Consider the following 25,514-nt stretch of genomic DNA (forward strand, 5'->3'; position numbering starts at 1 on the left):
TGCCCGTTGGGGGGGGGGGGGGGGGGGGGAGCCGCCAGGCGGGGACCAGGCCTCACTGCTTCTTCTCGCGGGTGGTGATGGTGACCAGCTGCTTGGCGGCCTTGGCGATGTCGTAGGCACACTGGATGACCTGCTGCGTCAGGAGCTGGTAGTCCACGGGCGCGCCAGGCTCCGGCGGCATGGTCTTGCGGCACTCGCTCTGCAGCCGGTAGGCGCTGGCGTTGAGCAGCCGCAGGGAGCTGCGCACCGTCTCCAGGGCTGGCTTCTGCAGCAGGGCAGAGACAGGCCTTGGGGCTCAGCTCCCGCTGCCAGGCAGGGGCGCCGGGGCAGGGCAGGACAGGGGTGGAACCCTGGGCACAGGGCAGACAGGCCCCTCTTACCTTGGGGAAGAGCGAGGCCATCTCGGTGACAGCGGAGTGGATCTTCTCGGAGCAGGGCACGAAGCTGGGGGAGAAGGCAGAGCTGTGAGGCCTGGCCCAGCCACAGCACGAGTCCCACCCCCAGTGGGGCATAGCCGGGACGCCAGGTGGCTCCAGCTCCTGCACTCAACCCCCAGCAGACACCAAGTGCAGAAAATGCCCATACCGGGAGCTGGAGCAGCCTACTCCCAACCCCAGCAATGCAGCCACTTCTGGGGGATGGGCAGTGGCAGCAGCACACAACGGCCCAAGAGATACTGAGGCGGAGCCCTTAGACCAACCGGAACTGCAGGGGGTCGTTGGCTGGCGAGATCCAGCCCCCAGTCCCTCCCCCACCATGAGGAACCTGGCCAGGAAAGGGGGGCTCAGCTCTAGTGCCCATGGCTCTGAGCCCCCAGCCCCAGTTCCGCCCCTACCTGTCATGCTTGAACTCCTGGGCGGCCCGCAGCAGCTCCTGGATGTTCTTGGTGACCTGCTCCGTCTTCAGGATCACGTCCTCGGTGCTGGGCAGCCCGGGATCCAGCTCCCCGTCCAGGGCCTCCAGCTCCGCGTGGAAGTCGTCGTCTTTCCCCAGGTCCAGGAACCGCTTCCCGTCCATGCTGCAGTGACGGAGCCGGTGCTGGGTCAGGGGTAGCCGGGCAGCAGGCCATGAACCAGGGCAACCCCCGGTCCAGCCAGGGAGGGGGCTGGGCCAGGCCCATGGGAGGCGATCACTCGCCAGGAGACCTGCCCCAGGCTGCTCCAGGGCCCTTGCCTCGGGGGCTGCGCACCAATGCTGGGTGAGATTCCCAGCGCTCTGCCCGCCAGCATGGGCACCGGGCCTGGAGAGCCGCCAAGTGCACCTCGGCCCCACCCCTCCCTGCCCCTCCCCTGAGCAGCATCTCCCTGGCCCCGCCCTCCACCAAGCCCCTCCCCTCCCCGAGCAGCATCTCCCTGGCTCTGCCCCACCCTGCCAGGCCCCGCCCCTGACCTGAGCAGTGTCTCGCCAGCCTGTGTGTTGTCATAGTCGCTGTCAGTCCCGCTGCCGTGCCGGTCCAGCTTGCTGGTCTAGAGGGGAGGCGGAGCAGCGTCAGGTGCAGGCTCCACCCCCAGCTCCCCATGGGGTCCATGACCCCTCCTCCCCCATGGTAGGCTCCTGGACCCTCCCCTGCGGGGCTGGGGAACCCCGTCATGGGGCTCCCTGTACAGATCTCTCCCCCGCCCCGGGCATAGGGCTGGGATCTGCCTCAGTGACGGGCACAGGGATGATGCAGCCACCCCGCCCACCCAGAGATGGGCACCCCCAACACCCAGCATAGAGGGCTTAACCCCCCACTCGTCCACCCCATGGCCAGTCCCTCCCCTTTGGTTCAGAGCAAGTACGTCACCATGTGGCGGGCGCCATCCTGCATGCCGGAGAGCAGCGGGGAGGAGGGGGGGAAGGGCACCGAGGAGGCAGACACCCCCTTCCGGATCTGCAAGAGGACAGGGAGAGTCGGGGTGAGTGGGTACGAAAGGTGACAGCCCCTCCCCGTAAAGACAACCCATTGGGGCGCTCGAGGAACGCCCGACTCCCAATCAATGACGAGTTACCCCCTCCACAGCATCTGTCCCAAGCGGCTGCACCAGGGCTCCAGCTGGCAGCAGCCGCCCCTCGGGCCCTGGCCCACTGGGGGTCCCACGCTAACCCCCCGCACTGCAACATGCGTACAGAGAGCGGTGGGGGGCAGGGCTGGGCTGCCCACGCACACCATGGAGAGAGGACAGCAGGGCACCCCTTTTCCGGCACCACAGGGCCAGCGTCCCCCCACACGGGCACGGAGGGCGTGTATCACACTTACAGCAGGGTGAGCATGACCCATTGGGCTTCCCCCCTCTCCCCCCACAGGAAGCCAGTCCCAGGGTCTCTCTGCGGCTCACCGTCCTTCCACCCCCCCACCCAACGCCCTGGCCCCCTTACCCGGTACCCGCTGGCCGGGATGTGCGTGGAGTACACCGCTTCATCCTCCACCTCCTGGGGACACAGCAAACGTTACCCCCCAGAGCTGCTCCCAACAGTGCCCTGCCCCACTGCCAGCGGAGTGGCTCAGGCCCCCCATGCCTCAGTCAGTGCCATGCCCAGCGCCCCGTCAGCCCCCCTCAGACACCACCGTGGGGAGACCAGCTGCCTCATGGCCACTGACAAGCAGCATCGGCACTCACTGGGCGGCCCAGACCCCATTCACACAGACCAGGCCTCAGAGCTGGGGTTAGGAGTCCAGGGGCTGGTCCCTCTGGGCCATGCTGCTGCCAAGAGGGCACTGATCTCGCAGCATGCTGGCTGGCAACACGGTGCCCTCTGCCAGCACCCAGTGGCAGAGACCTGGAGTGGGCATGGAGGGCCCTGAGCCATGGAGCCCACAGAGTGCCAGGCGGGGGGGCTCTGGGCCCCACGCGGCAGTGCACAGAGCTGAGACACTGGCTAGGGGAGGAAAGAGGGGCCCGGAGGGCAGTCCCCACCGGTGCCTGCAGACTGCAGCAAGGGGACACCCCGGGACAGGCGTGGCCCTGACCCCCCCGCTTCCCCCCAGGACTCACGCTGGAGTGGAAGGGCTGCAGGCGGCCGACCAGCTCGTCCACGGGCTGCCCGAAGGGCTTGAGGGCAGAGCCCGGTTCATACATGGAGAAGGCCTGGCGGTCGCGCCGGTGAGCTGCTGCCGTGGGCACGCCATGCCCGTGCTCCGAGCGCTCGCTGGGGGCTGGCACCGCATGCCCGGGGCCCGGCTGCTGCCGCATCTGCGAGTTCTCCGCCTGCAGTTTGTGGATCTGGAGGGATGGAGCAGCGCATGGCGGAGACGCCCCCCCTCCCCCGGTCCCACAGACATTCCCCCTCCTCCCCCCAGGCACCAGGCCCACAGACCCCCCCGCCAACCCTGGGCCCACAGACACACACCCTCCCCCCAGCCCTGTACCAGAGACACTCCTTTCTGCCCCAGGCCCACAGACATGTCCCCTCCTGCCTCACCCGCGGCCCCACAGATGCCCCCCCACGGCCCTGGGCCCACAGACACGCCCTCTCCTCCCCCCAGGCACCAGGCCCACAGACACACCCCCAGCCCAGGTGCTGCTGTGGGGAGAGAGCGCTGGGGGGGGGGGGGGAGGGGAGTCCTCTCTCCTCACCGGAGCCCCCTCCTGCACCCCAAACCCCACATCCCCACCCCAGAGCCCACACCCCCAGCCCTCACCCCCTGCCCCAGCCCTGAGCCCCTCGCACACTCCGAACCCCTCGGCCCCACCCCCGCCACACAGCACCTCCATGTTGGTGCCCAGAACAACGTTCACTCCGCGCACGGGCGGGACGTCAGCGGGACGCGGCCCAGCACCAACCTCACGCTGCAGCCGACGCAGCTCGTCGCTCAGGCTGTTGTTCACCTTCATCAGCTGCTGCACCTTGGCCTCGGAGGCGGCCAGCGCCTTCTTCACCTCCAGGTACTCCTGCAGCGTGATGGGCCCGTCCGACAGCTCCGAGGAGTCCATGCTCTGCGGGGAGAGCCACTGAGCACAGGGCCTGGGTCCCAGCCACCCCCGGCCCCCAGCACGCGCCGGCCCGGCCCCAGCCACCTCCGGGGTGGGGGGCAGGGGGAGCCCAGGGCTGGGCTAGTGGGGCGCTGGGGGGGGAGTGTAACGTTGCACGCCATATGGATTCTATGAAAATATGCTAATGAGTGTGAATATAATGTAACTGCAATATGCTTATTGGAACATCTCTGAGGGTGAGATTTCATCTGTATTCTGTTTCCTACTGTACTAGGCTTAGACTTGCCTGTTTTTGTTTTATTTTGCTTGGTAATTCACTTTATTCTGTCTGTTATTACTTGGAACCTACTTTAAATCCTACTTTTTAAACTTAATAAAATCACTTTGTACTTATTAACCCAGAGGAAATAATTAATACCTGGGGGAGCAAACAGCTGTGCATCTCTCTCTCAGTGTTAGAGAGGGTGAATAATGTATGAGTTGACCCCGTATAAGCTTTATACAGAGGAAAGCGGATTGATTTGGGGTTTGAACCCCATTGGGAGCTGGGTATCTGGGTGTTGGAGACAGGAGCTCTGCTTAAGCTGTTTTCAGTTAAGTCTGTAACTTCTGGGGGACATGGTTCAGACCTGGGTGTGGGTTTGCAGCAGGCTGGCGGGTCTGGCTCAACAAGGCAGGGTACCGAAGTCCCGAGCTGGCAGGGAAAATGGGCTCAGGGGTAGTCTCAGCACGTCAGGTGCAGTCCCGAGGGGGTCTCTGTGACCCAACCCGGCACAGGGAGCCCAGGGCTGGGCTAGCAGGGGGCTGCGGGCGGATGGTAAGGGTGCCTGGAGGGGCAGCGCGAGGGCTCACCCGGGCACGGTTGTTGCGGGCGGCACTGCGCAGAGGTTCCTGGTCCGTGTCCTCGTCGGAGGCGACGCTGTCGTAGTCGTGCTGGTCGTCCGGGTCACTGTGGCTCCGCACCGGGTAGTCGACAGTGTCTGGGGGAAAACGGGAGTCCCGGTGCCTCAGCACCCACAATGCACTGGGGCAGAGCGCCACAGCCAGCCAATGCCAGCCCAGTGCTGGGGCACCACGGTCATGCCGCCCCGCAGCCGGGCTGCCATGGTGAGGAGAAAGCCTCTGTCCAGCCCCTCCTCCCCCCGGCAGCCAGGACACCACCATCCTCCCTGGCCTCCCCCCCCCCCCCCCTCACCTGTGGGGCTCCCCAGGCTCTTGCCCTGCTGCCGTCGCTTGGCCTCGCTGAGGATGTCGATGATGAGGGTGGCGAACTCCCTGGCGTTGAACCGGGCGAGCTTCTGCCGCCCCTGGCGGAGGGAGAGGGGGTGAGATGGGCTGCAGCACCCCTGGGGCCCCGCTCTCTGCTGCCCGGCACCGAGCACCACACGCGAGGCTGGTCCGGCCGGTCCGGGGGCAGGACAGCGAGCACACATCCACTGCCCGAGGGGGCTGCACGTCGGGAGTGAGGGGCACCGCAGAGCTGTGAAGGGGGGAGCCCAGGGCAGGGAGAGGGGCTGTGGGTCGGGAGTGAGGGGCACTGCAGAGTTGGGATCATGCAAAGGGGATCTCCTGAGCCCCCGGCCCAACGCCTGGACCCCCAGCCCCAGGGGCATGGGGGAGGTGCCAGGCCCTGGGGGTCGGGGCTGGTGTGACCGTTATCCCTGTCAGGTGCTGCGGGCGGGGGGCACGGCGTACCTGGTTTCGCGTGGCCGAGTACTCGGGGTTGACGGGCAGGAAGGGCACAGCGCTGCGCTCCGTCACCAGCGTGCTGTGATTCTGCGTCGTGAGCCAGACTGCAGGGAGCAGACGGGCAGCGGTTACCGGGCACTTCGATGCTCCTGTCCCCCCGCACACACACACACTCACCCGGAACAGGCCCCAGCCCCACGGGAGCAGCACTGGGGGGAAACTGAGACCCAGAGAAGGCCTGGACCAGCCCAGGCAGCGAGCCAGGGACAGAGCAGGGTTTGAACCCAGGAGTCCTGGCGACCTCACTATCTCTCCCGGCACTCCCAGTGCCCCGAGGGCCACCTGCCCAGCCCCAGAGCTGGCACATTCAGCAGCCAGACTGCTGTCACACCCCCTGGGGTAGGCTCAGGGGCCCCCACACTCCCTCCTGCCAGCCAGGAGCCCCAGCACAGGGAAGGGGAAGCCCCACTGCTGAGCCAGGCAAGTGCAAGGCCCCGGTGACAGGGGCACCTCGCCCAGAGCTGGGCTGGGACTCGCCCCAGGGCCCCAGAGAACAGGCTGCTGGCTCAGTCCCGGCCAGCGGGCAGGGCCCAGGGAGAGCAGCAGTCGCCCAGGCCAGCCGGAGCCAGCAGGGCAGAGGGAGGAGCCGGCCCGCTCCAGTCTGGCACGAGCCATGCAGTGATGTGGCAGCACCAGCTGGACAATGCCAAGCCCAGAGCATGGCCCCCGGCCAGCGTGGCCAGGTGGGGGGCTCACTGCACCCCTCTCCCAGGCACCAGCACCCGTCCGCCCCGGGTGCCTGTGGAGCTGCCAGGCTGGGTTACAGGGGATTTCACTCGTGTCCCAGACGCCCCTGACAGCGCCTGGAGTGATCCCGTCGCCCCCCTCCCCCCGGCTGGCACCAGGGACTCTGCCTCGCTCCGAGGGAGCTGGGCCCCTCTGTGGCCAGCCCCCCATCCACCCTGCTCGGGGGACTGGGCCTGGACAGCGGGGGGGCAAGGCCCAGCCCCCTGGCAGCCGGCCTGACGCCCTGGGCAGCCAGCCGCAGTGATGCCAGCAGCCTCCGCTCGGGCAATCGCCTGCAGGGAACCCGGGGCAAAGCAGCCCACAGGGCCAGGCTGGAGCCCCAGCCGCCCCCCACTCCTCACCCCCCAGACACCCGCCCCCCCTACGGCTGCTCCCAGCCCCCTGCAGCTGGGGTGCAGCCAGTCACTCCCTGCGTGGGAACCCCAGACCCACCTCGAGCGTTGCCCGATGGCTGCCCGGCCCCCGCGGCCCTGCCCAGCCCCGCTGGAGCCCACGGCCTGTGGAAGGAAGGAGCCCCCCCGCCCAGCCCAGCCAGCAGGCAGCGGCTGCCAAGGAATGAGGAGGGCGGGCCCAGCTCCCGGCTGAGGGGCGGAGGGAGCCAGCTGCTCTCAATGTCTGAACCACATCCCTGGGCAGGCCCCAGCAGCGCTGCCTCCCCCGCGCCCGGGAAGGGCTGGCCCCAGGGCGGCACAGCAGAGGCCCTGGCTGGCTCATGGGCACCCTGCCCCATCCACCGGAGAGACACCCTGCCCCATCCTGGGCCCGACTCCTGCCACAGCGCCCCGCCCAGCTCTAGATCTCCCCGGCCAGGAGCAGCGCTGGGCTCCCCCACGCAAGCCGGGGGGCGCTGGGGGCCGCGCGGGGCGGGGATCCCTGGGGTCACTTGGCCCTGAGGGAGGCATTTCCTACCAGCCAAGCCCTCTCCGGTCCCTGGCGCCGGGCCCAGCACCTCTGGCCCAGCAGTGCACGCCGTGCCGCAGAGGGGCAGAGGGTCTCTGGCGCCCGCTGGCACCACCTGTGCAGGCCGCTCTGGCGGGGTCCCTGCACCGCGACCCCCAAGCTCAGGGCAGCTGAGCTACATCACAGCTGGGGCCCCCCCGACGCGCCCCCAGCTGAGCGACCCCAGCAGGCCAGAACCTGGGCCCTGCGATCCTGCTATCCGGACACCGAGGGATCCCCGCCTGGGCCTGGCAGAGCCGAGAAACCTGCCAGCCAGCCATGCTGTGCCGGGGGAGCGTGTTCCAGTGAACTGAGCCTGGGGTCCGTTCCCGGCTCTGCTACAGGGCACCTGGGGATAGACCCATCCTGATGGGCACCGCAACTCCCCTCTGCCCTGCAAAGCACGGAGCCCAGCGAGCGAGAGCGCCGGGGGGCAGCTTTCTCCACACACACACGCCCCCAGAGCCACACGCCCCCTGCGCCAGCCAGCCAGGCAGGGCATAGCAAGGCCAGTGGGACGGGAGTGACAGGGCTGGGGCTCACAGCCAGACCCAAGCCGGGCTGGCCGTGGGGGGATGACGGGTCTGGGCACTCCCTGCCACTGGCGTCCATAGGGAGTGGGCACCCCAGCACCCGTAGGAGCAGCCCCACACATGGCGCCCCAGGGCCCAGGCTGCAGCCTGGGGGGCTCCCAGCTGGGCCCAGAGCCTGGGCCAAACCCATCCCTGGCTCCCCAAAGCCCCATCCCCCCACAGCGCAGCGGCAGCATCATTCCATCCCCCTTTCCCCAGCATCGGCCCACCCCCAGCCCCCGGCCCGGCACCACCCACACCCCCACGCACCGGCGTCGTTCGCCCTCTGCCGCTCGCGCTAGCATCGCTCGCCCTGGCATCGCCCACACCGGCATCCCACCCGCCCTGGCATCGCCCCAGCCCCGGCCCAGCATTGCCTGCCCCCCACGCACCGGCGTCGTTCTCCCTGCGGTCCACCTCGTCGTACACGTCCATGGCCAGCTCCTCGAAGAGGCGGTTGCTGAGCTGGAAGCAGAGATGAGCGGGTCACGGGGGGCGGGGCAAGACGGGAGGGGATGGAGTCAGAGCAGCCACTCGGCCTGGTCCTGCCCACACCGTGCTCCAGCTCCCTCGGCACCAGGGACCCATGGGGGTGGGGGGTTCCCAGGGGTTGGGATCAGCCCTGTCCCAGGGCAGCTGGTCTGCAAGGGGCGGCTGCTGCAGGCCAGGGTCCCCCCCAGCAGGGCCCAGCCCCACTTACCGCCTGTAACTTCTTCTTCGCCACTTTCGCCAGCTCAGACAGGTCCAGGCTGCACAAGCCGGGGGCGGGCGGGAGACAAAGCAAGAGGGGTCACTGCTGGCCCACACCCCCCGCCAGCTACCCCCTGGGGCACCCACAAGCCCTCGGGCAATGGGGCAAGCCATATGGCCACAGACGGCATTCGGCTCACCTCGACACAACATACCCACCAGGCACCACGGCAATGAACGGCTAGACCTGGGGCACTGGCAGGGCGATGTGGGTCAGGAAAGGAATGGCAGGGGACTGCAGGTCGGGAGTGAGGGGCACCGGCAGGGCTATGGGTGGGTGGGGGGGTCCCAGGGCTGGGCTAATGGGGCTGCAGGTCGGGAGTGAGGGGCACCAGCAGGGCTATGGGTGGGTGAGGGGGTTCCAGGGCTGGGCTAACAGGGGGCTGCAGGTCGGGAGTGAGGGGCACCGGCAGGGCTGCGGGTGGCTGGGGAGGCCACACCATGCCCCCTGCTCCCCACCTCTATCAACCCCTTCCTGCCACTACACAGACTGAACCAGCTGGCGGCACGTTAAGGCCAAGAGCCAGCGGCAGGGGCAGCCTAGCGGGTCCCAGCGGCGCGTCACACCCGGACGCTACAGACCAGAGCGGAGGGGACAATACCTCTGCGCCGTGCCCTTTGGGCGCGCCCTGTACTCCGGAGAAGGCAGCGGAGGGGAGAACAGGATAAAGGAGGGCGTTAAACGCAGGAGTGGCATGCCACGCCCACAGCCATGCCCACAACAGCCATGGCCAGGCCCACAGCCACACCCCACAATGGCCACGCCCACAACAGCCGTAGACACACCAGCAGCCACGCCCACACCCATGCCTGCCCTGCCCCACAGCCCCCATGCAGTGCTCTCACAGGCCGACACACAGGCATCCAGCCACCACTCTGCCCCGTGGGCAGCGCCCACGCCAGGGACCACTCAAGAGACACACCCAGGGGAGCGGAGTGATAGGCTTGGCACTGGCCACGGGAACCAGAAAAGCGCCCCCTGCAGGCGAGTCCAGCGCCTGCCCCAGCTGCAGCCCCACCAGGAGGCCCTGGGCCCTCTGCCTCCCTGCAAGGAAGCTCCAAGCTCCAGTCCACAGGGCAGCCATACTGTCCCTGCCACAGCCCTGCACCAGCCTGCCCCTGATGGGGAGTGAGGGGTCCGATGCTGCTGGGTCGCTCCAGGGCAAGGGGGGCTGGCACTGCCCCTTGGCAGGACCCCAGTGGGGCCAAGTGTCCCCTCTCCAGGGCAGGGCAGGCACTCAGGGGCAGGGGGCCAGGTCCCAGACCATCGACCTGGCCCAGCGTGCACGGAAGGTGCGGGGTAGTGGGGAAGGGGAGACCCACGCTGCTGCCCCCTCCCGACCCCCTGCGCGGCTCAGTGGGAGCAAGGTGCAATTCCAGCAGTGCCCACAGGGTGGCAGCATTTCCTCCCTCACACTGGGGGGCTCCCAGTGGTAGAGCGGGGTGGGGGGGTGCTCACCTGTCTGCCATCTGCGGGATGATGTAGTGCCCGTTCTTGTGGTCTGTGCAAAACAACAGCATCGACTGTTAGCCGGGCGCTGCCCGGAGCCCCCACACCTGGCACGAGGGTGGGGGAGTGGTAACGGGGAGCTGCCGTGAGTGCGCCATAAGCCCCACAACTGCGCCCCACAGGGCCCTGGAGGCTGCTGGGCCACGTTGCCCTGGGGGCGTCACCCTCCCCTTTGCAGCCGCTGCTCTGGGCCACGCCCAGCAGGGCATCAACCAGTGCTGCAGGCAGAGCCCTCCACCGAGAGCCCTCCACGGGCCCCATTCCAGCCCCACACACACCACCCGCCTGCCCCTCTGCTCGCTGTCCCCCATCGACCCCAGGTCCCCGCTGACATCCCTCCCTGGGGCGCAGCCCCTCCCACTGCCCACATTCCTCCCTGGGGCGCAGCCCCCTCCTCCCCCATTCCTCCTGGGGTGTGGCCCCTCCCCACATCCCTTCCTGGGGCATGGCCTCTCCCCACATCCCTTCCTGGGGCGCGCCCCCTCCCCTCCCCATCCACATCCCTCTCCGGGGCACAGTCCCTCGCCCCCCACCACATCCCTCCATGGGGCGCTGCCCCCTCCCCCACAGCTCCCTGCCCTCCCCAGGGTTCCCCGAGGCCCGCACTCACCCGGCTTGCGGCCACACAGGTAGAAGGCCAGCCGGTCCGTCAGCTCGTACTGACACTCCACCAGCCGGTCCGCGAGGTCGTGTTGGGCCGCCTGCCTGCAGGGGGAGGGCAGAGGTCAGACCAGGAGCAGGGCAGCCAAGTGCCCGCAGGTCGCCCGCTGGGGGCACTGGCACGGCTGCTTTGCACTTGGCCGACAGAGGCTCCAGGCCCCAGCAACACACTTGGATGCTTCTGTGCTGCCCGTGGGCCGCTATAGTCACTGGACAGGGTCCATGCGAGGCCTCTCCAGGGCAGCCAGCCGGGGTCCCGCTGCCGGGCAGCCCCTGACACTCACCGGGCGTAGTCGATGGGGGTCCTGCCGTTCACATCGGGCGCCCCGGGGTCAGCACCGTACACCACCAGCAGCTCAGCCTGCAGGATCTGTCCAGCCTTGGCAGCAACATGTAGTGGGGTGGTGCCCTTTTCCTAGCGCAGGGCAAGGCAATCAGACAAGGGCAACTGGCATGTAGCACCAAACCACTAGAAAGGCACCAGAGCCGGGCTAGCGGGGGCTGCGGGTCGGGAGTGAGGGGCACCGGGGCCGGGCCAGCAGGGGTCTGCGGGTCGGGAGTGAGGGGCATCGGGGCCGGGCTAGTGGGGCTACGGGTCGGGAGTGAGCTGTCCCATTGCCAGTGAAAATGGAAACCACGGGGTGCCTGGCTCTGAGGTCCCCCTCACTGTCCGCTCTAGGGAGCCTCGCCCAGCCCACGCATGGTCACTGGTCTCTGCCCCTCCCGGAGCAGTCCTGGCGCTGGGCACTAGGGGGCAGTGCGGCGCCGCACTAGGGACTGGCCTGCCCTGGGGCTGGTGTTGGGGCTGAGAGGAGGCGCCCCCTGATGCAGTAGTGAACCGGGAACCCCGGCACCATGCCAGGCTGCTGCCCCCTGGTGCCCAGGCCTGCCCCAGCCACCTAGTGCCAGCACAGGAACAGAGACGTGGCATCACCACAACCTCCCCACCCAGACCTCTGCTGCCCTCCTGAGCCAGCAGGGCCCAGAGCCCACCCCCTTCCCCTCCCCGCTGCAGGGCAGAGGCGCCCGGCCAGGCCTCACCGGGTGGAAGAAGCTAGGCTGGGCGCCCAGCGAGAGCAGGCGCAGGCAGGTCTCCAGGTTCCCCGTTCGCACGCTGGAGTGCAGTTGCTAGAGGAGACACAGCAGAGCGTCAGCTACCCGGCCCAGCAGAACCTGCCTCCTGGGAACCCTGGACACAGCACCCACCACCCGCCTGGCCCCAGGGAGGAGCCTGTGACATTGCACTCTATATGATTTATGAAAATATGCTAATGAGCGTGAAGATAACGTAACTGGAATATGCTTCATGCCCCAGGTTTCTTGTAAGGTATCATTACAAAGCTTATAATCTACTGAGTGTGATCATCCCATTTGTATGTATGTATCATTCTTGTATCTGAAACTAGAAATACGAAGTATAACTCTGAGGGCCTATTGTAATTATGCAAAGTGTGGGCCATTAATGGCCGTTTGGAATCTTGATGGCTCCCACTGACCAGGACAATAGAGGGTGGATGGCTCTGTTTCTTTGCAAGCCTTCCTGAGAGTCAGGCTGGGAAGAATGAAGGCATGAAGTCTCACAGGACATGTGATCATGTCACATGAACTGGAATCCATCTTTAACCTGGTGATTTTCCATTGAGCAGGAGGGGGTGGGAACCCAGAGAGGGACAAAGGATTTCTGCCTTGTGCAAAAGAACGAAGGGGGCTGCAGTCATGAGAAATCCCCTAGCTACCACCTGAGCTGGAACAAGGACTGTACCAGGGGAAAGGATTGGGCCCAGACTAGGAAGGCGTCCAGTCTGTGGTAGAAGCTTATTGAAACATCTCTGAGAGTGAGATTTTATCTGTATTCAGGTTCTTACTGTACTAGGCTTAGACTTGCGGATTTTATTTTATTTTGTTTGGTAATTCACTTTGTTCTGTCTGTTATTACTTGGAACCACTTTCTGTGTTTAATAAAATCACTTTTTACTTATTAATTAACCCAGAGTATGTATTAATACCTGGGGGGGGGAGCAAACAGCTGTGCATCTCTCTCTATCAGTGTTATAGAGGGCGAACAATTTATGATTTATCCTGTATAAACTTTATAGAGGGTAAAACGGATTGATTTGGGGTTTGAACCCCATTGGGAGTTGGGTATCTGAGTGCTGGAGACAGGAGCACTTCTTAAGCTGCTTTCAGTTAAGCCTGCAGCTTTCGGGGAATGTGGTTCAGAGCTGGGTCTGGGTTTGCCGCAGGCTGGCGTGTCTGGCTCAAACCGGGCAGGGCACTGAAGTCCCAAGCTGCCAGGAAAAACGGGCTCAGGGTTGGCCCCAGCACATCAGGTGGCAGCTCCCAAGGGGGGGTTCTGTGACCCAACCCAGCACAGGGCCTTTGGGCTGCCTTGGGCCAGCAGCACCAGCCGTGAGAGGGGCTGGGCTAGGGGAGGGTCTCAGGGCCTGGAACTGCACCTGCCTGGCTGGGAGGGGTCGGGCCGGGCCGGGCAGGCAGCACATGGCACTGGGGATCCAGGCCACTGACAGGCTGCCCCAGCCCAGGGCCCAGCAGGGCTTGGGGTCTGTTCACAGCAGCAGCTGCCCTGGGACAGTCTCACTGGGGGCAGCCCCAGGTGCCTTCATAACGCTGCATGACTCGAACCTGGGCCCACCGGTGCCAGTCCCACCCCAGCGCCCGCGGGAGGGCACCGAGGACCCCCTGCCCCCAACAGTGCCCAGCATGGCAGGCTAGAGAGGAGTGGACTTGCTCCCAGCACAGCCGGGCATTCCCCTCTGGGATCCAGCCCTGGGGCTCAGCACCCCCAGGGCCCCCACCTTGCTGAGGTCCTTGGCGGTGACGCCATCGTCATCACGGCAGGGCAGCTTGTGCACGAAGGCCAGCATCTGGTACTTGGCGCGGATGAACTCGGACTTGGTGGGGCTGGGGAGAGAGGGGACAGGATGAGACTGCACCGGGCTAGCCCCTCCCCCACGCCCTCCTCCTCGCCCCCCCCGGACACTTACTGCACTTTGTCCTGAGGATTGGCCTTGCGCCGCCCGCTCTGCACCTGTGCCGGGTCCAGCAGCGAGTGCTCCCAGATGGAGTTGGCACCATTGCTGGCCAGAGTGTGCACCATCTGGGGAGAGACGAGCCATGCACCTCACTGACCTACAGAGCTGGGCAGCCAAACCTCAGCTCTGCCACTGGAGACCCAGGGCCAGGCTGGCAGGGGCTGCGGGTCGGGAGGGAGGGGCACCAGGGCTGGGCTGGCGGGGGGCTGCGGGTCGGGAGGGAGGGGCACCAGGGCCGGGCTAGCCGGGCGGCTGCGGGTTGGGAGTGAGGGGCACCAGCAGAGCTGGGTGGGGAAGAGGGAAAGGTCACTAACTTTATCAGCACTACAAATCCACACAATACAAATAATGTGAACAAACCCCCAGCAGCGTGAAGGGGGGAGAGGACGGCACAGGCCAGGCGGGGGTCAGGCCAGGAAGCCGTGGGCACAAACCCGCTGGCAAGGCAGGGCCGGCAGTCCAGGAGGGGACCAGTCGCAGCTGATGTAACATGGAACAATCCTACCACCTGCCGCTCCCGGAAACGCTGCATGAGGCTGTGCGCCCACGGGCAGTGCCGGGGGAGGGGGAGCCGTACAGAGACCCCCAGCGCCCCTCCCCCCCGGCGCTGCCCCCACCCACCTGCAGCAGCGGGGAGGGCCAGGGGCTGTGACGCAGGTGCTTGACGATGGAGATGTGCCGGCCCAGGCTGCGGTGGACGCTGCAGCATTCATCGCAGATCAGCACGCCGCGGTTAATGGAGGCCCAGCCGGGGTCTGCGGGGGCAGGAGATGGGTTAGACGCCCCCCCGCAGGCCTGGCACTCGCCGGTACCACGGCCCCCACCGGGAACATCTGCCAAGGGCTCGGCGGCTGGGCCAGGCCAGGGCACAGCCTGGCAGGAGGGGACCTTCCTCATGAGCAAAGGTGGCAGGCACCGGGCACGTGCCAGCTGGGCACTCGGACACAGAGGCCTGGAGCACCCCAGACAAGCTGGTTAGGAAGGAATGAATGCCCCAGCTCTGGGGGGGAGTGGGTTAGAGCAGGGGGCTGGGAGCCAGGACTCCTGGGTTCTATCCCGGCTCTGGAGGGGCGTGGAGTCCGGTGGTTAGAGCGGAGGGACTGGGAGCCAGGATTCCTGGGTTCAATCCAGGCTCTCACACTGACTCCCTGTGTGACGGGGGACAAGTCCCATCTCAGTGTGAGGTTTAATTAGGCTTTGTGAAGCACCAAGGGACAGGCGGAAGGTATTGCCCCCTCAGCTGGCACCAGGCACAGCGGGCACCAGGATGGGTGGCCAGCAGCCAGAGAGGGCCACGCAGTCCTGAGCCCCGACCCCGGGGGCAGCTGCTTGGGGCGTTTCGCTCTGGGGTGGGCACAAGTGCAGCGAATGGGCAGGGGGGCGCCCAGGGGGCTGCAGCAGACAGACCGTGGGGGAAACTGGAGCATATGCCAGCGGGGCAACACCGATGCCTCTACCCCAGGTGCAGAGCCCGGACAGTCCTGGGCACCGTCTCCCCCCGCGCTGCTCTGCTCTTCACCTCCAGGGGCACCTACCCCTCCCACCCTGCTGTCTGGGGTGTCAGTAACCTGCTCCCCCCATCGGCTGCCATGGGGATGGTTGCTAAGGTTTCCCTAGCTACAGCTAAGGGGCTCAGTCGGTAGCTAGGGAAACCCTAAGGTTTCCCCTAGCAACCTGGCACCAGGCCTGGGGCAGCCTGGGAGCAGGGACTGTTCGCCCTGCCCAGGGCCCGCGCCCATGCTGGGGCCAAGTGGAGCCGGGGGGCAGGGCAGGCACACCCCAGGCAGGGAGCAGCGTGGCTCTGCAGGGGCGTCAGGACCGGGGAGGGGGGCCCTGGTTTGCCTTCTGCAGTCCCAGGGGATGAGCCCTGCGCACCCACCAGCAGGCACTGCGCCCGCTCCCCGGACCGGAGGGGAAGCGCCCCCCCAGCGCAGGTGCCCATCCATGGCCAAGCCAAGCAGAAGACGCCAGCCCCAGGGCAGCACTTGGCTGGGGCTCCGCTGGCCCAGACAGGCCTCGGGTTTTCCACAGAGACGGGAACCTCCCTGGAAGGCCGACCCTGCAGGGGCCCCATGGCTTGGGCGGCGTGCGGTGGAGGGCAGAGAGCAGCTCCCGCAGCCCATGGCCAGGCTCCCCGAGCTGCATGGCCACCAGCTATCCATGGGGGCGCAGAGGGGCTGATTGTGCGCTCAGTGACCCCATGCAGCCCCCCAGCCCCAGCTCATTAGCCAAGCAGGAGCAGCCCAGCCCAGCGCCCCCAGGGCACAGCTAGCACCGCCTGGGACAGGCCCCCCCCATGCCCACCACGGCCCCCCCCTCAAACCAGCCACTTGGCTACTGGCACCTACTCACAGGCCAGGGCTCAGAGCACCCAGTGCCGCCCGGCCGCTCCCGTCCAGCCCCTGCCCAGGTTAAACCCCCAGGAGCTATGTGCTCTTGGCCCCCCAGAACTGCCTGCTCCCCCCCCCCCCCCCCCGCAGGGAGCTCAGGGCACAGACACGGCTCGCTGCAAGGGACTGCTGGGAGCCCTGCCCTGTTCTCAGGGCCTGCGCTCTCCAGGGTCCCCCCCATCGGCGCACACGGTACCCCCACCGGAGACGAGTGAGGTCCCAGTCGGGCCTGCACCCCCAATCCCAGAGCAGCTCTGCCAGCTCAGAGCCCAGCCGGCTTCACGCCCTCCCCCACCCGGCAGCCTCCCACGCACAGAGCTATTCCCGGCTCCTCGCCCACGTGTCACTCCCTCAGGGCCGCACCAGGTGCCGGGGGGCCCCAGGCAGCATCAGCATCAGCGAGCGGTGTGGGGAGCCCCGGGTGCGGGACACAGCGGCAGTGGGGAGCTCTCAGCAGCTGGAGAAAGGGGACGGCTCCCAGCCCTGTGCTCAGACCCCGGTACCAGCCGCTTGTGGGCAAAGAAACCCGCCTCGCCCCTGCCCGGAATACATGGGGAGGAATGGGCCAGCAGCCCAGCCCCTGCCCTCTCCTAGGCATGTCTATCCCCGGTCCCCTCAGAGCTCTGCCAGGGCGTGCCAACAGCCAGCAGCAGTAGTGTTCCTGTGTGCCTGACGCAGGCGGCACCAGGCTCTCAGCTGTGCCCAACCACCCCCCCGCAGGCCAGCCCTGAGGCCCAGGCTCGAAGCGCCATGGCTGGACAGCCAGGGTAACCAGTGCCTGGGAGCCAAACGGGTCAGCCTCATGCCCAGCGGGCGGGGACCCAGCATGGCCACTGAGCAGGCAGCCAGCCCCATGGTGCTGTGCCACTGCCCCCTTCCCAGGGGAACAGCCCCACCGCCCCACCCCCGAGCCTTCCTGTGCCCCTCTCCCCCCACAGCCCCCATGGTAACACCAGCCCCTCCCCCAGCCCAGCCGGAATGGAGCCCTTTGTTGTGTGAGAACAAAAGGCCGCTTGAGATGCCGAGCACTGCGGCTCAGAGCCGGTGCCCGGCCCCCGCTCGGGGGGCACCTGGCCCAGCTCTCTCACACGTGGCAGAGCCAGGCATCAGCTCTGGCAGGCCCGCCCCGGGGCAGGGCAGGGCGCGAGCGGGCCAGAGCCCGGATCCCAGCATGCAGCTGCTCCCCCAGGGCCCCGGAGAGCCGTGTGAGGGGAGCAGCCAACTGCTTGTCATGGGCTTGGCCTCATCCGACCCATGGCGCTGGGCAATGCCCCACTTCGCCAGTCCTAGGGTGAGGGGCAGGGAATCCACCCTCCCAACCCCACGGACGGGCCCTCTTCTACCACTAAGGGGCATGCAAAGGCTCTGCTGGTACCCCTCAGTCCCGACTCGCAGCCCCTGCTAGCCCAGTCCTGGGCTCCCCACACCCCACCCCCAGCTCTGCCGGTGCCCCTCAGTCCCAACCCGCAACCCCTACTTTTTCTTGTGTGTTTACACAGAGCCTGGCTCCATGGGGGGCCCTGGCCCACGGCTGGGGCTTGCAGGCACTGTGGAGACACCCTAGTGCCCCAGCCTTGGGCCCCCCCATACCCAGCTTTGCTGCCGCCCAGGGGAGGAGACGTTTACGCTGCCCCCCAGGCAGTTCTGTGCTGGCGGCCGCATGCCAGGCCGGCCCCGCTGTGCCCGGCATGGCCCCTGGCAGCCTCCCGGCTCGCTGAGCTGCAGCAGCGCCCGCGCCCGCCCGCCCCTCCCCGTGAGCCTTGATTCCTGCAGCGTGCGTCAGCGCCCAGCGCCCCCCCAGCCCGCTGCAGCCCCACGGCCAGTGGGGAGCAGAGCAGGTTCCCGGGGCAGCCCCCTGAGCTTCCTGGGAAGGGGGATGGCAGCCAAGGGGGGTCCCTGGCTAGGGCAGCGCCTGGGGGCTGCACCCAGGGGGGCTTCCCTAGGGCACGGGGCAGGTCCCACAGGGACTGTGGGGGTGGGGCGGCCACCTCTCTCGGAGCCAGGCCGGGGGTCGCAATGGCTGCGGAAAGGTCACTGGGAGAAGGAGAGCTTTGTGCTGGAGCAGGAGCCAGCCCCCACCAGCCACAGCTCCCCCCGCCCCCCGGGTGTGCCCTGCTCAGCGCCAGGGCCTCCCCTCCCCCACCACTGTCCTGTGCTGGAACCTCCCCCCAGCTCTGGCCCCGCCCCACAGCCCCTCTATCCCAGCCCTGCCCTTGACCCCCAGCCCTGCCCCCCGCCACCCTGCTCCCACAGTTCTGGCAGTGCCCCACAATCCCCACCCAGGCTCCCCTCCCACACACATCCAGCTGCTCCAGTCTGCAAAACAGCACCGGTGGGGCCCAGTCTGGCCCCCGACCCAGGCACGCTGGGAGCTGGAGAGACACGTTATGCAAATGCTGCTTGCAAAGTTCAAACCACTCATTTGCAAAGCAAAGGGGCGGGGGTCTGAGCTCAGCTCTGCCAGGCTGGGGGGAGGGGGCAGCACCCAGGGCTCCCCCACGGCCGGAGAAGTGCAGGGGACAGTGCCCTGACTGGAGCTCTGCTCAGCGGGTGGCTCCGGCCCCCAGCCCGGCCTGCGTCTGCCCCGCGCTACTGCACAGGAGACAGTCACAAGCCAAGGGCACCGTGTCCTCGCAAGAGCCAGAGCAAGGGGGGGTGGGGCTGCCTTCCCATGGCCCCCTCAAGTCCCAAGTGCAGCCCTTGGGGTCCCGGCAGAGCTCTCTGGAGCAGCGCACGGACCCTAGCACGTCCGGACAGCCAGGGGCTGCCCCACTGCAACATGGGGGCCCAGGGGAAAGACCCCAGCTCCCACGCTGCCATCACGCCCCGCCCAGCCCCACGGCCCACACTGACCACCCCCCCCCCAGTCCCATCAGCACCGTGCCCTGCAGAAGGCAGCCCCACGCGCCATGCCACGCCCAGCCACCCTGCTCACACTGACCCCCCCCCGTCCCAACGGCACCATGCCCTGCAGAAGGCAGCCCCGCGCCCCACGCCCCGACCCAGCCCCACGGCCCAGAACCACAGCGCACCTGCAACTAGCACGGGCTGGGCACGGGGGAAGCTGCAGCCCCAGATCAGAGCCCCCGGCTGGGCTCGAATCCCAGCGAGTTGGGCCGGTCAGATACAAGCCACAGGCCCATGCACCAGTGGGCGGGCCCACCAGCCACTGGGGAAGCCGCTTGTTCAGGCACTGGGCCAGAGCCCCCGTGCTCTGCCCCACAGGGCCCGGCCAGGAGCCAGCGCTGGCACCGGGCCCCAGCCCCGGCAGAGAGGGGGGTTGGGAAGGGGCTGGCAGGGGTGGCCGTGACAGGCCTGACTAGCCCAGGACAAAGCCTTTGCAGCAGCCACAGCCCAGGCGGATCCCAGAGCCCAGCCGGTGCTGGGCTGAGGGAAGCGGGTTTGGTCTGGTCACTAGACGGGGGTGAATTCATCACGAAGGAACCTGAGGGGGGAGCAGTGCCGGCTCCAGCCCCCTCCGCTGCCCCAGCCGATGCCAACAGAGGTGGCTCTGCAGTGCACCCAGGCCCCTGGCTTGTGGCAGCGCCCACAGCAGGCTGGCACCTCCCAAATGCTTGGGGGAGGCAGGAGCCCACGAGCCAGACTTCCCCTGGGCACAGACTGAGCCCCCCAAGCCCCTTTCCCTGTGCACCAGCCAGCACGCCCCCCCGCCCCGCCAGCAGGGCCCCCCGGACAAGCTGGTCGCAGGGAAAGGGGATCCTGCAGGCTGCTGCTTCCCCCTGCAGACCCCATGACACAGTAACGCGGCTGACACCCCTGGACGTGGGAGAACGCGGCCAGGGACGGCTTTAGGACCTGCGGGGCCCAATTCAAATACCCGGCGGCAGTCCGTCTTCAGCGGCACTTCCGCGGCACTGAAGGACCCCCGCCAACGAAGTGCCACCGAAGACCCGGAGTGGGCCCCCTGCCGCCGGGTGAGTAAAGAAAATTTAAAAAATTAAAAGACGCCTAAGGCGCAGGGCCTGATTCTGGGGAATAGGGGGAATCGGCCTAAAGCCGGCCCTGAACACGGCAGAGCCCTGACAGGCATGGCCAGGAGCCCTTCGCCCTGAGACGGGGGGATGGGCCTGGGGATCGGCTGCTCCAGGTGCCAGGCAAAGCCCAGGGATGGCGCAGGGGACGTTCCTGCCTCGTCAGTCCCACCCCTTAGCACAGGAGACCCCTCCCCCGCCCCGGCCAGGTGCTCTGCCAGGCTGGGAACCCCTGTACCGGGCCGTGTCCGGTCTCTGCCCCCAGGGACCCGCCTGCCCTGCTGCCATGGGGGTGCAGTGCTCATGAGTGCGGGGGCCACAGGGGCCCACCCAAGCCAGCAGCTTGGGGTCCCAGCAATCAGCCCCCGACACGCCCATGGCTGGGGAAGCTCAGACCGAACCAGGCCAGGAGGTGGCCACGTGGTCGGCTCACCAGTGGGAGAGGGGGCAGCCCCACCCAGCCAGCTTCACACCAGCTCATCGGGGCGGGGCGGCCCCCAGAGGCAGCCAGGCCCAGGCCCCGCCAGCCTCACAGCCCTGCAAAGACGCTGTGAAGCAGGCACTGATCACTCAGGGAACCTCCTTGCCAAGCCACGCTGGATAACGAGCCACCCAGCCCCATTCTGTAGGACCTACACAAATACCTGGACAGCCCCTTTGCCCAAGCTACGCCGGCAGGGAAGGAAACAAGCAGGATGCCATGGTAGAGACGCCCCCCACTTTGGGCTGTGATGGGGGATCTGACCTGGGGTGGGGCGGGTTAGTCCGCAGCCTCCCAGAGGGTCAGACCCACAGGGACAGGGCAGTTTACACAGGCCAGCTGCTGCCCCCTGGCCTTTGGGACCCCCACAAGACCCTGCAGCGGGGCCCAGGGGCCAGAACAAGGGCATGGTGGGTACTGCAGGGCAACGCAGGATTCCTGGGTTCCACTCGCAGCTCTGCCTGGGCTCCCACCTGTGGAATGGGGATGGGGGCCTGGCCTGCTGGGGGGGACAGGACACCCAGCTCACCATGGGGCCTGGGGCTGAATGCCGGGGGGGGGGGGGATTAGCCCAGCCTCCCAGCAGCACCTCCCCCCAGCCTGGCGCCGGGTCCCCTGTTGTCCCTGCAGAGGAAGCCTGGCTGCTGCGGATGGAGCAGGCCCTCCCTAGGCTTCCTTCCTGGCTGCACGGGAGAGGAGCTTGGCCCAGGGACTGGCCCCGGCTGTGCTCTGATGACTCGCCACGCCAGGAGCACCCAGGCGGCATCCCCCCAGCGCTGCCCCCAGCCTCTGTCCTGCTCCCCGGGGCCGGGAGCGGAGCTGCTGGGCGAGCGGCAGGTGTAATACTTTACAGGGGGGGTCCCAGAGCTACCTGGAAGGGGCACAGAGGCCCCCGTCAGTGTCAGGCAACGGCCCAAGGACGCAGGCCGCTCCTGGCGGGCTGCGGAGTATGGGGGATGAGCCCTCCGCCCACGGCAGTGTCCCCACCCAGAGCACTGGGCCCCCCCTTATTTCCAGCACGGAAACAGGCCCCCAGGCTGTGCCCAGGCAGGGTGCTGGGGAGCTCACTACCTGTGCAGGGGCGAGCAGCCAGGCTCCCCTCTGGCTCTGGGTGCCACCTACAGCCAGGGCTGGCGCACGGGCACCTCCCGGCTGGGGATAAAGCAGGGACACGGGGGGGCAGAGCAGGTGGGGGGAGCCGGCTCCAAGCATCCCACCCCGTGGCTGGTTTCCTCTGTGCCCCACGCATGGGCTTCTCTCTCCCACGGCGGGGGACGGGGAGGAAGCGATAGCTCAGCCGAACGCCCCTGCGCAGCCAGCGTCATGCTCCTCCCCCATGTCCTGAAGGACAAGCGTGGGCACCTCGCAGGCACGCAGATGCCACAGGCACAAGTGGCCTTGGCAGCGAGACTGGCTGCATCTATGTCTCTGTGCTCGCGGGCGTTGCCGGGAACAGAGCGCACTGACGTGGGGGGAGTGAGGCCAGGAACCCCCCGTCTGCCCGGCACGGCCAATCCCACACCTCGGCTGGGAGCTCCGCTCGGTGCCGGCAGCCCCTCTCCCTGAAGGGCACCGCCCAGGCCACACTGCAGGGGCAGCAGAGACCCAAGGTGCCAGCGTGCAGCTCCCTCTGGCTGCAGGGCAGACGATGCTAGTCCCATGGTGCCCGGCACCATCCTGAGCAGCTGGAAACATGGCCTGGCCGTGGCTGGAGCTCCCCTGCCCCCGCCTGCTCACGGTGCTAACCAGCGCCAGGACAGCCAGGCAGGCCCTGGGCACCACCTCCTCCTGCCCCGCATGTCCGTAGCCAGAGCAGGAGGAGCTCCCAGCAAGGGGTCTCTTCCCAGCTCACCACTCCTGGCAGCGGGCACCTGCTCAGTAGCCCCCAGAGCCCCCCCTCGCGCACACCCCAGGCCCCTCCTAGCCAAGCACATGCTGGAGTAGCACAGAGGAGACCGGCCAGGGCTCCTGCACCGCCACCAGCAATGGGGGCAGCTCACGCTCAGGAGTGAGGATGGGCCGGGGGTTCAAGTCCTGCTCCACCACGGAGCTGCCGTGCGTGTTCCCAGCTGTACAACGGGGCAGGAGCCCTGCCTGCCGGGAGGGCCAGGAGAGATCACACAGGGCTGTGTAAGTACCAGAGCCAGCAAGGGACGCAGTATCCCACTGCACTGCATGGGCCAGAGGGCACCCCAGGGTTGCCTCTGTTGGTGCTTATGGGGCTTTTTCCAGTGCCTCCCCAGGAGGGGAGCCCAGAACAGAGGGGGCAACAGACATGCTGTACGCTAAGTGGGCTGGGAACGCACGTGCCATTGCGCCCGTGTGCCAGGCACTCACCCAGCTCCTGCCCACCCTGAGGCCAGGCTCACAGCTGCCACACACGCCCGCCTCCTGCCGGGGAAGCGCCCGGCCCCCCGTCTGCAGGAAGCAGCCCCGCCGGATTTTATAACTCGTTCCCTCACGTGGATACGGATTGAAGGAACTGGTTCCCAGTTCCACGGTGAGGAACCCCTGCCACGCTCCGCCTCGGGGCACGACTCCGCAGCTCTGCACCTCCGCCCCTTCCGCCAGGTACCATGCTAACAGGAGATCTTCCTGGCCACGCCAGGCCTAGGCTCGCTAGCTGGCGCTTTCGCAGGGGCTAGGACCCCCAAGGCCCCATCACCATAGGGGGCTACGCTCCTGGCCATGCCCGACTGGCAGGGCAGATGCTTTGGCCTGTGGCCTGCACCGCCATGGCTTGGAGCGTTGCGGGAGGGGAGGTACCCCTAGCAGCTCAGACCTGGTCTCTCCTAATGCTTCGCGCTCTGGCCCAACGCCTGGCAGTGCGATGGACGGACGGATGGACGGACGGCAGCTCTAGCAGGCCCTGCTCATTGGCGTGCAGCACGGGGCCTTCGGACACCACAGTCCCCCCGATGCCAGTGCAATGACCTCACTGCTGTTCGACACGCGCCTTCTCCCGGGCCAGGGCCAGTGCCAGGAGCCAATGTCGGCCTGATTCTGCCCCGCCACATACCCTGAACCAAACCCACGCCAGGGGATGGGCCGGCTCCCGAACAGGGCTCGGGGGCACCGTTCAGTTTGGGAAACACGAGCAGCGTGTCCAAGTCCTGCAGATGGCACACGGGCAGCAGACCCATGGCATCCCGGGGTGGGGGTGGGGCTGCCAGTGGGCTGGGGCAGGTGCGATGGGGCTCCCACCCTGGCCACCCCCTGCAGCTCGGTGCCGGGGAGCGAGTGCCCAGGACAGGCACCGCTGGCAGGGGCGCTCGGCGGGAGCCCCCCTCCCCAGAGACCCCAGACAAGGGGGGCTCCAGGATCCCTGCAAGGACCTCCCCTTGCCCCCCCCCCCCCCCCGGAGCGGTCTGCACCAGCGGAGAGCGGGTTGCGGGGGGGTCGGACATCCTCTGTCCCTAGCGCACAACGGGCGCGGCCCCCCCCACTGCCCAGCCGGAGCGAGGGGCCCCAGCGGGGCCTGCCCCCGGCACTGCCCCCCCCCGCCGCAGCCTGTGCGCGCAGGCCGGGCCCGCAGCCCTCACCTGGGGCGCCGCAGTCCGCGCACACCTCCGTCCGCGGCCCCTTCCGGGACATCCTCAGCGGCGAGGCGGGCGCGGCCTTCTGGGCCAGCGCGGGACCGGGCCGGGGTCTCTGCGGGGCTCCCGCCGCTCCCAGCGGCTCCCACGGCTCGGCTCCTGCAGGAAGCGGCGCAAGCCCGGCCCCTGCGCGGGGAGGGTTCGGCGCAGGCTCCCCCCCCGGCCCGGCTGCCGGAGGAAATGGAGCGAGCGCACGGGGGCGCAGCGCCGCGCAGCTACAGCGCAGGGGCGGCGGGCACCGGCCTCCGCGCACAGGCAGCCCCCGGCCGGGCAGGGGGGTCTGTTCCCAGCTTGGGGGGGCAGCGGGGCTAGGAGCCAGCGCTCTTCTAGCCTTCGCTCTGCCACTGCCTGGCCCCCTGGCTGAGTCACACCCCGCCTACTCCGTGCCTCAGTTTCCCCATCGAGACTGCCCCTGGCTCCTTGGCTGCCTCCCTGCAGCAGCGGGCGCTGTCCAGGGTTCTCTCCTCTGGGCCTGTCCACGTCCCTTGTTCCACCTTGGAGCCCCACCCCCACTCCTCTCTGACCATGTATTTGTTGTCCCCACTTTAGCTGGTTCCTGGCTCCGTGCCCCCACCCCGGAGGAGGCGGGTCCTTTGCTCAGGTTGGCTCCACCCACTATTCCCCATTCACTCCATGCGTGGGGAAAATCCTCGTCACCACTTGCCACCTTCTGCTCCCCTCCCCCCTCTGCCATGCTACCCACAGATCCCCCCACCCAGCACCGGCTGCAAGCATGCCAGCGGGGACTTGTGCACAGTGCCCCCACCCCGTTCCACCCACCAGGCCCAGGGGCGGCTCCAGGCACCAGTGCAGCAAGCGTGTCCCTGGGGTGGGAAGCTGTGGGGGGCGGCCTGCCAGTCACTGTGAGGGCGGTAGGAAGGGGCGGCTTTCAGCAGCACACCTGCGGGAGGTCCGCCGGTCCCGCAGCTTCGGCGGCAATCCGGCGGCGGGGACGCCAATGGTGCAGCACTGGCAGACCGCCCGCAGGTGCGCTGCCAAAAGCCACCTGCCTGCCATGCTTGGGGCAGCAAAAAGCATAGAGCCGCCCCTGACCAGGCCCGGCCCCTCCAACACCCAGATCAGGCGCTTTCTGGGGCAGGATGTCACAGCAGCTAGCACAACAGGGCCTGACCTGATGTAATGCCAACAGACCCCGGGCAT

At 67.7% G+C, this 25,514-nt stretch overlaps 1 protein-coding gene across 5 annotated transcripts; it reads right to left on the reverse strand.

Annotated features, from left to right (window-relative positions):
• Window positions 1–12: 12 nt before the first annotated feature.
• Window positions 13–24,526, reverse strand: GIT1 (GIT ArfGAP 1). Of its 5 annotated transcripts, XM_054008672.1 has the most exons (22): window positions 24,300–24,526; window positions 14,516–14,649; window positions 13,847–13,959; window positions 13,658–13,763; window positions 11,883–11,969; window positions 11,126–11,256; window positions 10,792–10,886; window positions 10,131–10,173; window positions 9,274–9,300; window positions 8,622–8,670; window positions 8,314–8,386; window positions 5,610–5,707; window positions 5,110–5,221; window positions 4,767–4,894; window positions 3,765–3,917; window positions 2,976–3,203; window positions 2,359–2,412; window positions 1,787–1,873; window positions 1,390–1,466; window positions 836–1,018; window positions 381–444; window positions 13–265 (listed from the first exon to the last, which is right to left on the reverse strand). In XM_054008672.1, exons 1-22 carry the CDS (start codon window positions 24,349–24,351, stop codon window positions 53–55), a joined length of 2,307 nt encoding a protein of 768 aa, XP_053864647.1. In that variant the 5' UTR covers window positions 24,352–24,526; the 3' UTR covers window positions 13–52. The 5 variants fall into 5 exon arrangements, with proteins under 5 accessions (XP_053864647.1, XP_053864644.1, XP_053864645.1 ...); XM_054008669.1 differs by lacking the exon at window positions 9,274–9,300 and having other exon boundaries at window positions 24,300–24,434; XM_054008670.1 differs by lacking the exon at window positions 2,359–2,412 and having other exon boundaries at window positions 24,300–24,434.
• Window positions 24,527–25,514: the final 988 nt, after the last annotated feature.

This window comes from Malaclemys terrapin, chromosome 18 (genome assembly GCF_027887155.1).
Source record: "Malaclemys terrapin pileata isolate rMalTer1 chromosome 18, rMalTer1.hap1, whole genome shotgun sequence".
NCBI lineage: Eukaryota > Metazoa > Chordata > Testudines > Emydidae > Malaclemys > Malaclemys terrapin.

Excerpts from the sequence above, each read along its gene's own strand:
- GIT1 (XM_054008668.1), bottom strand. The coding sequence starts at position 14,791 with ATGAGGAAGGTCCCCTCCTGCCAGGCTGTGCCCTGGCCTGGCCCAGCC. Across the intron at positions 3,918-4,766 it reads CCCGCAACAACCGTGCCCGG|AGCATGGACTCCTCGGAGCT; the intron begins GTGAGCCCTCGC and ends CTCTCCCCGCAG. Across the intron at positions 1,019-1,389 it reads GCTGGCGAGACACTGCTCAG|CATGGACGGGAAGCGGTTCC; the intron begins GTCAGGGGCGGG and ends CCGTCACTGCAG.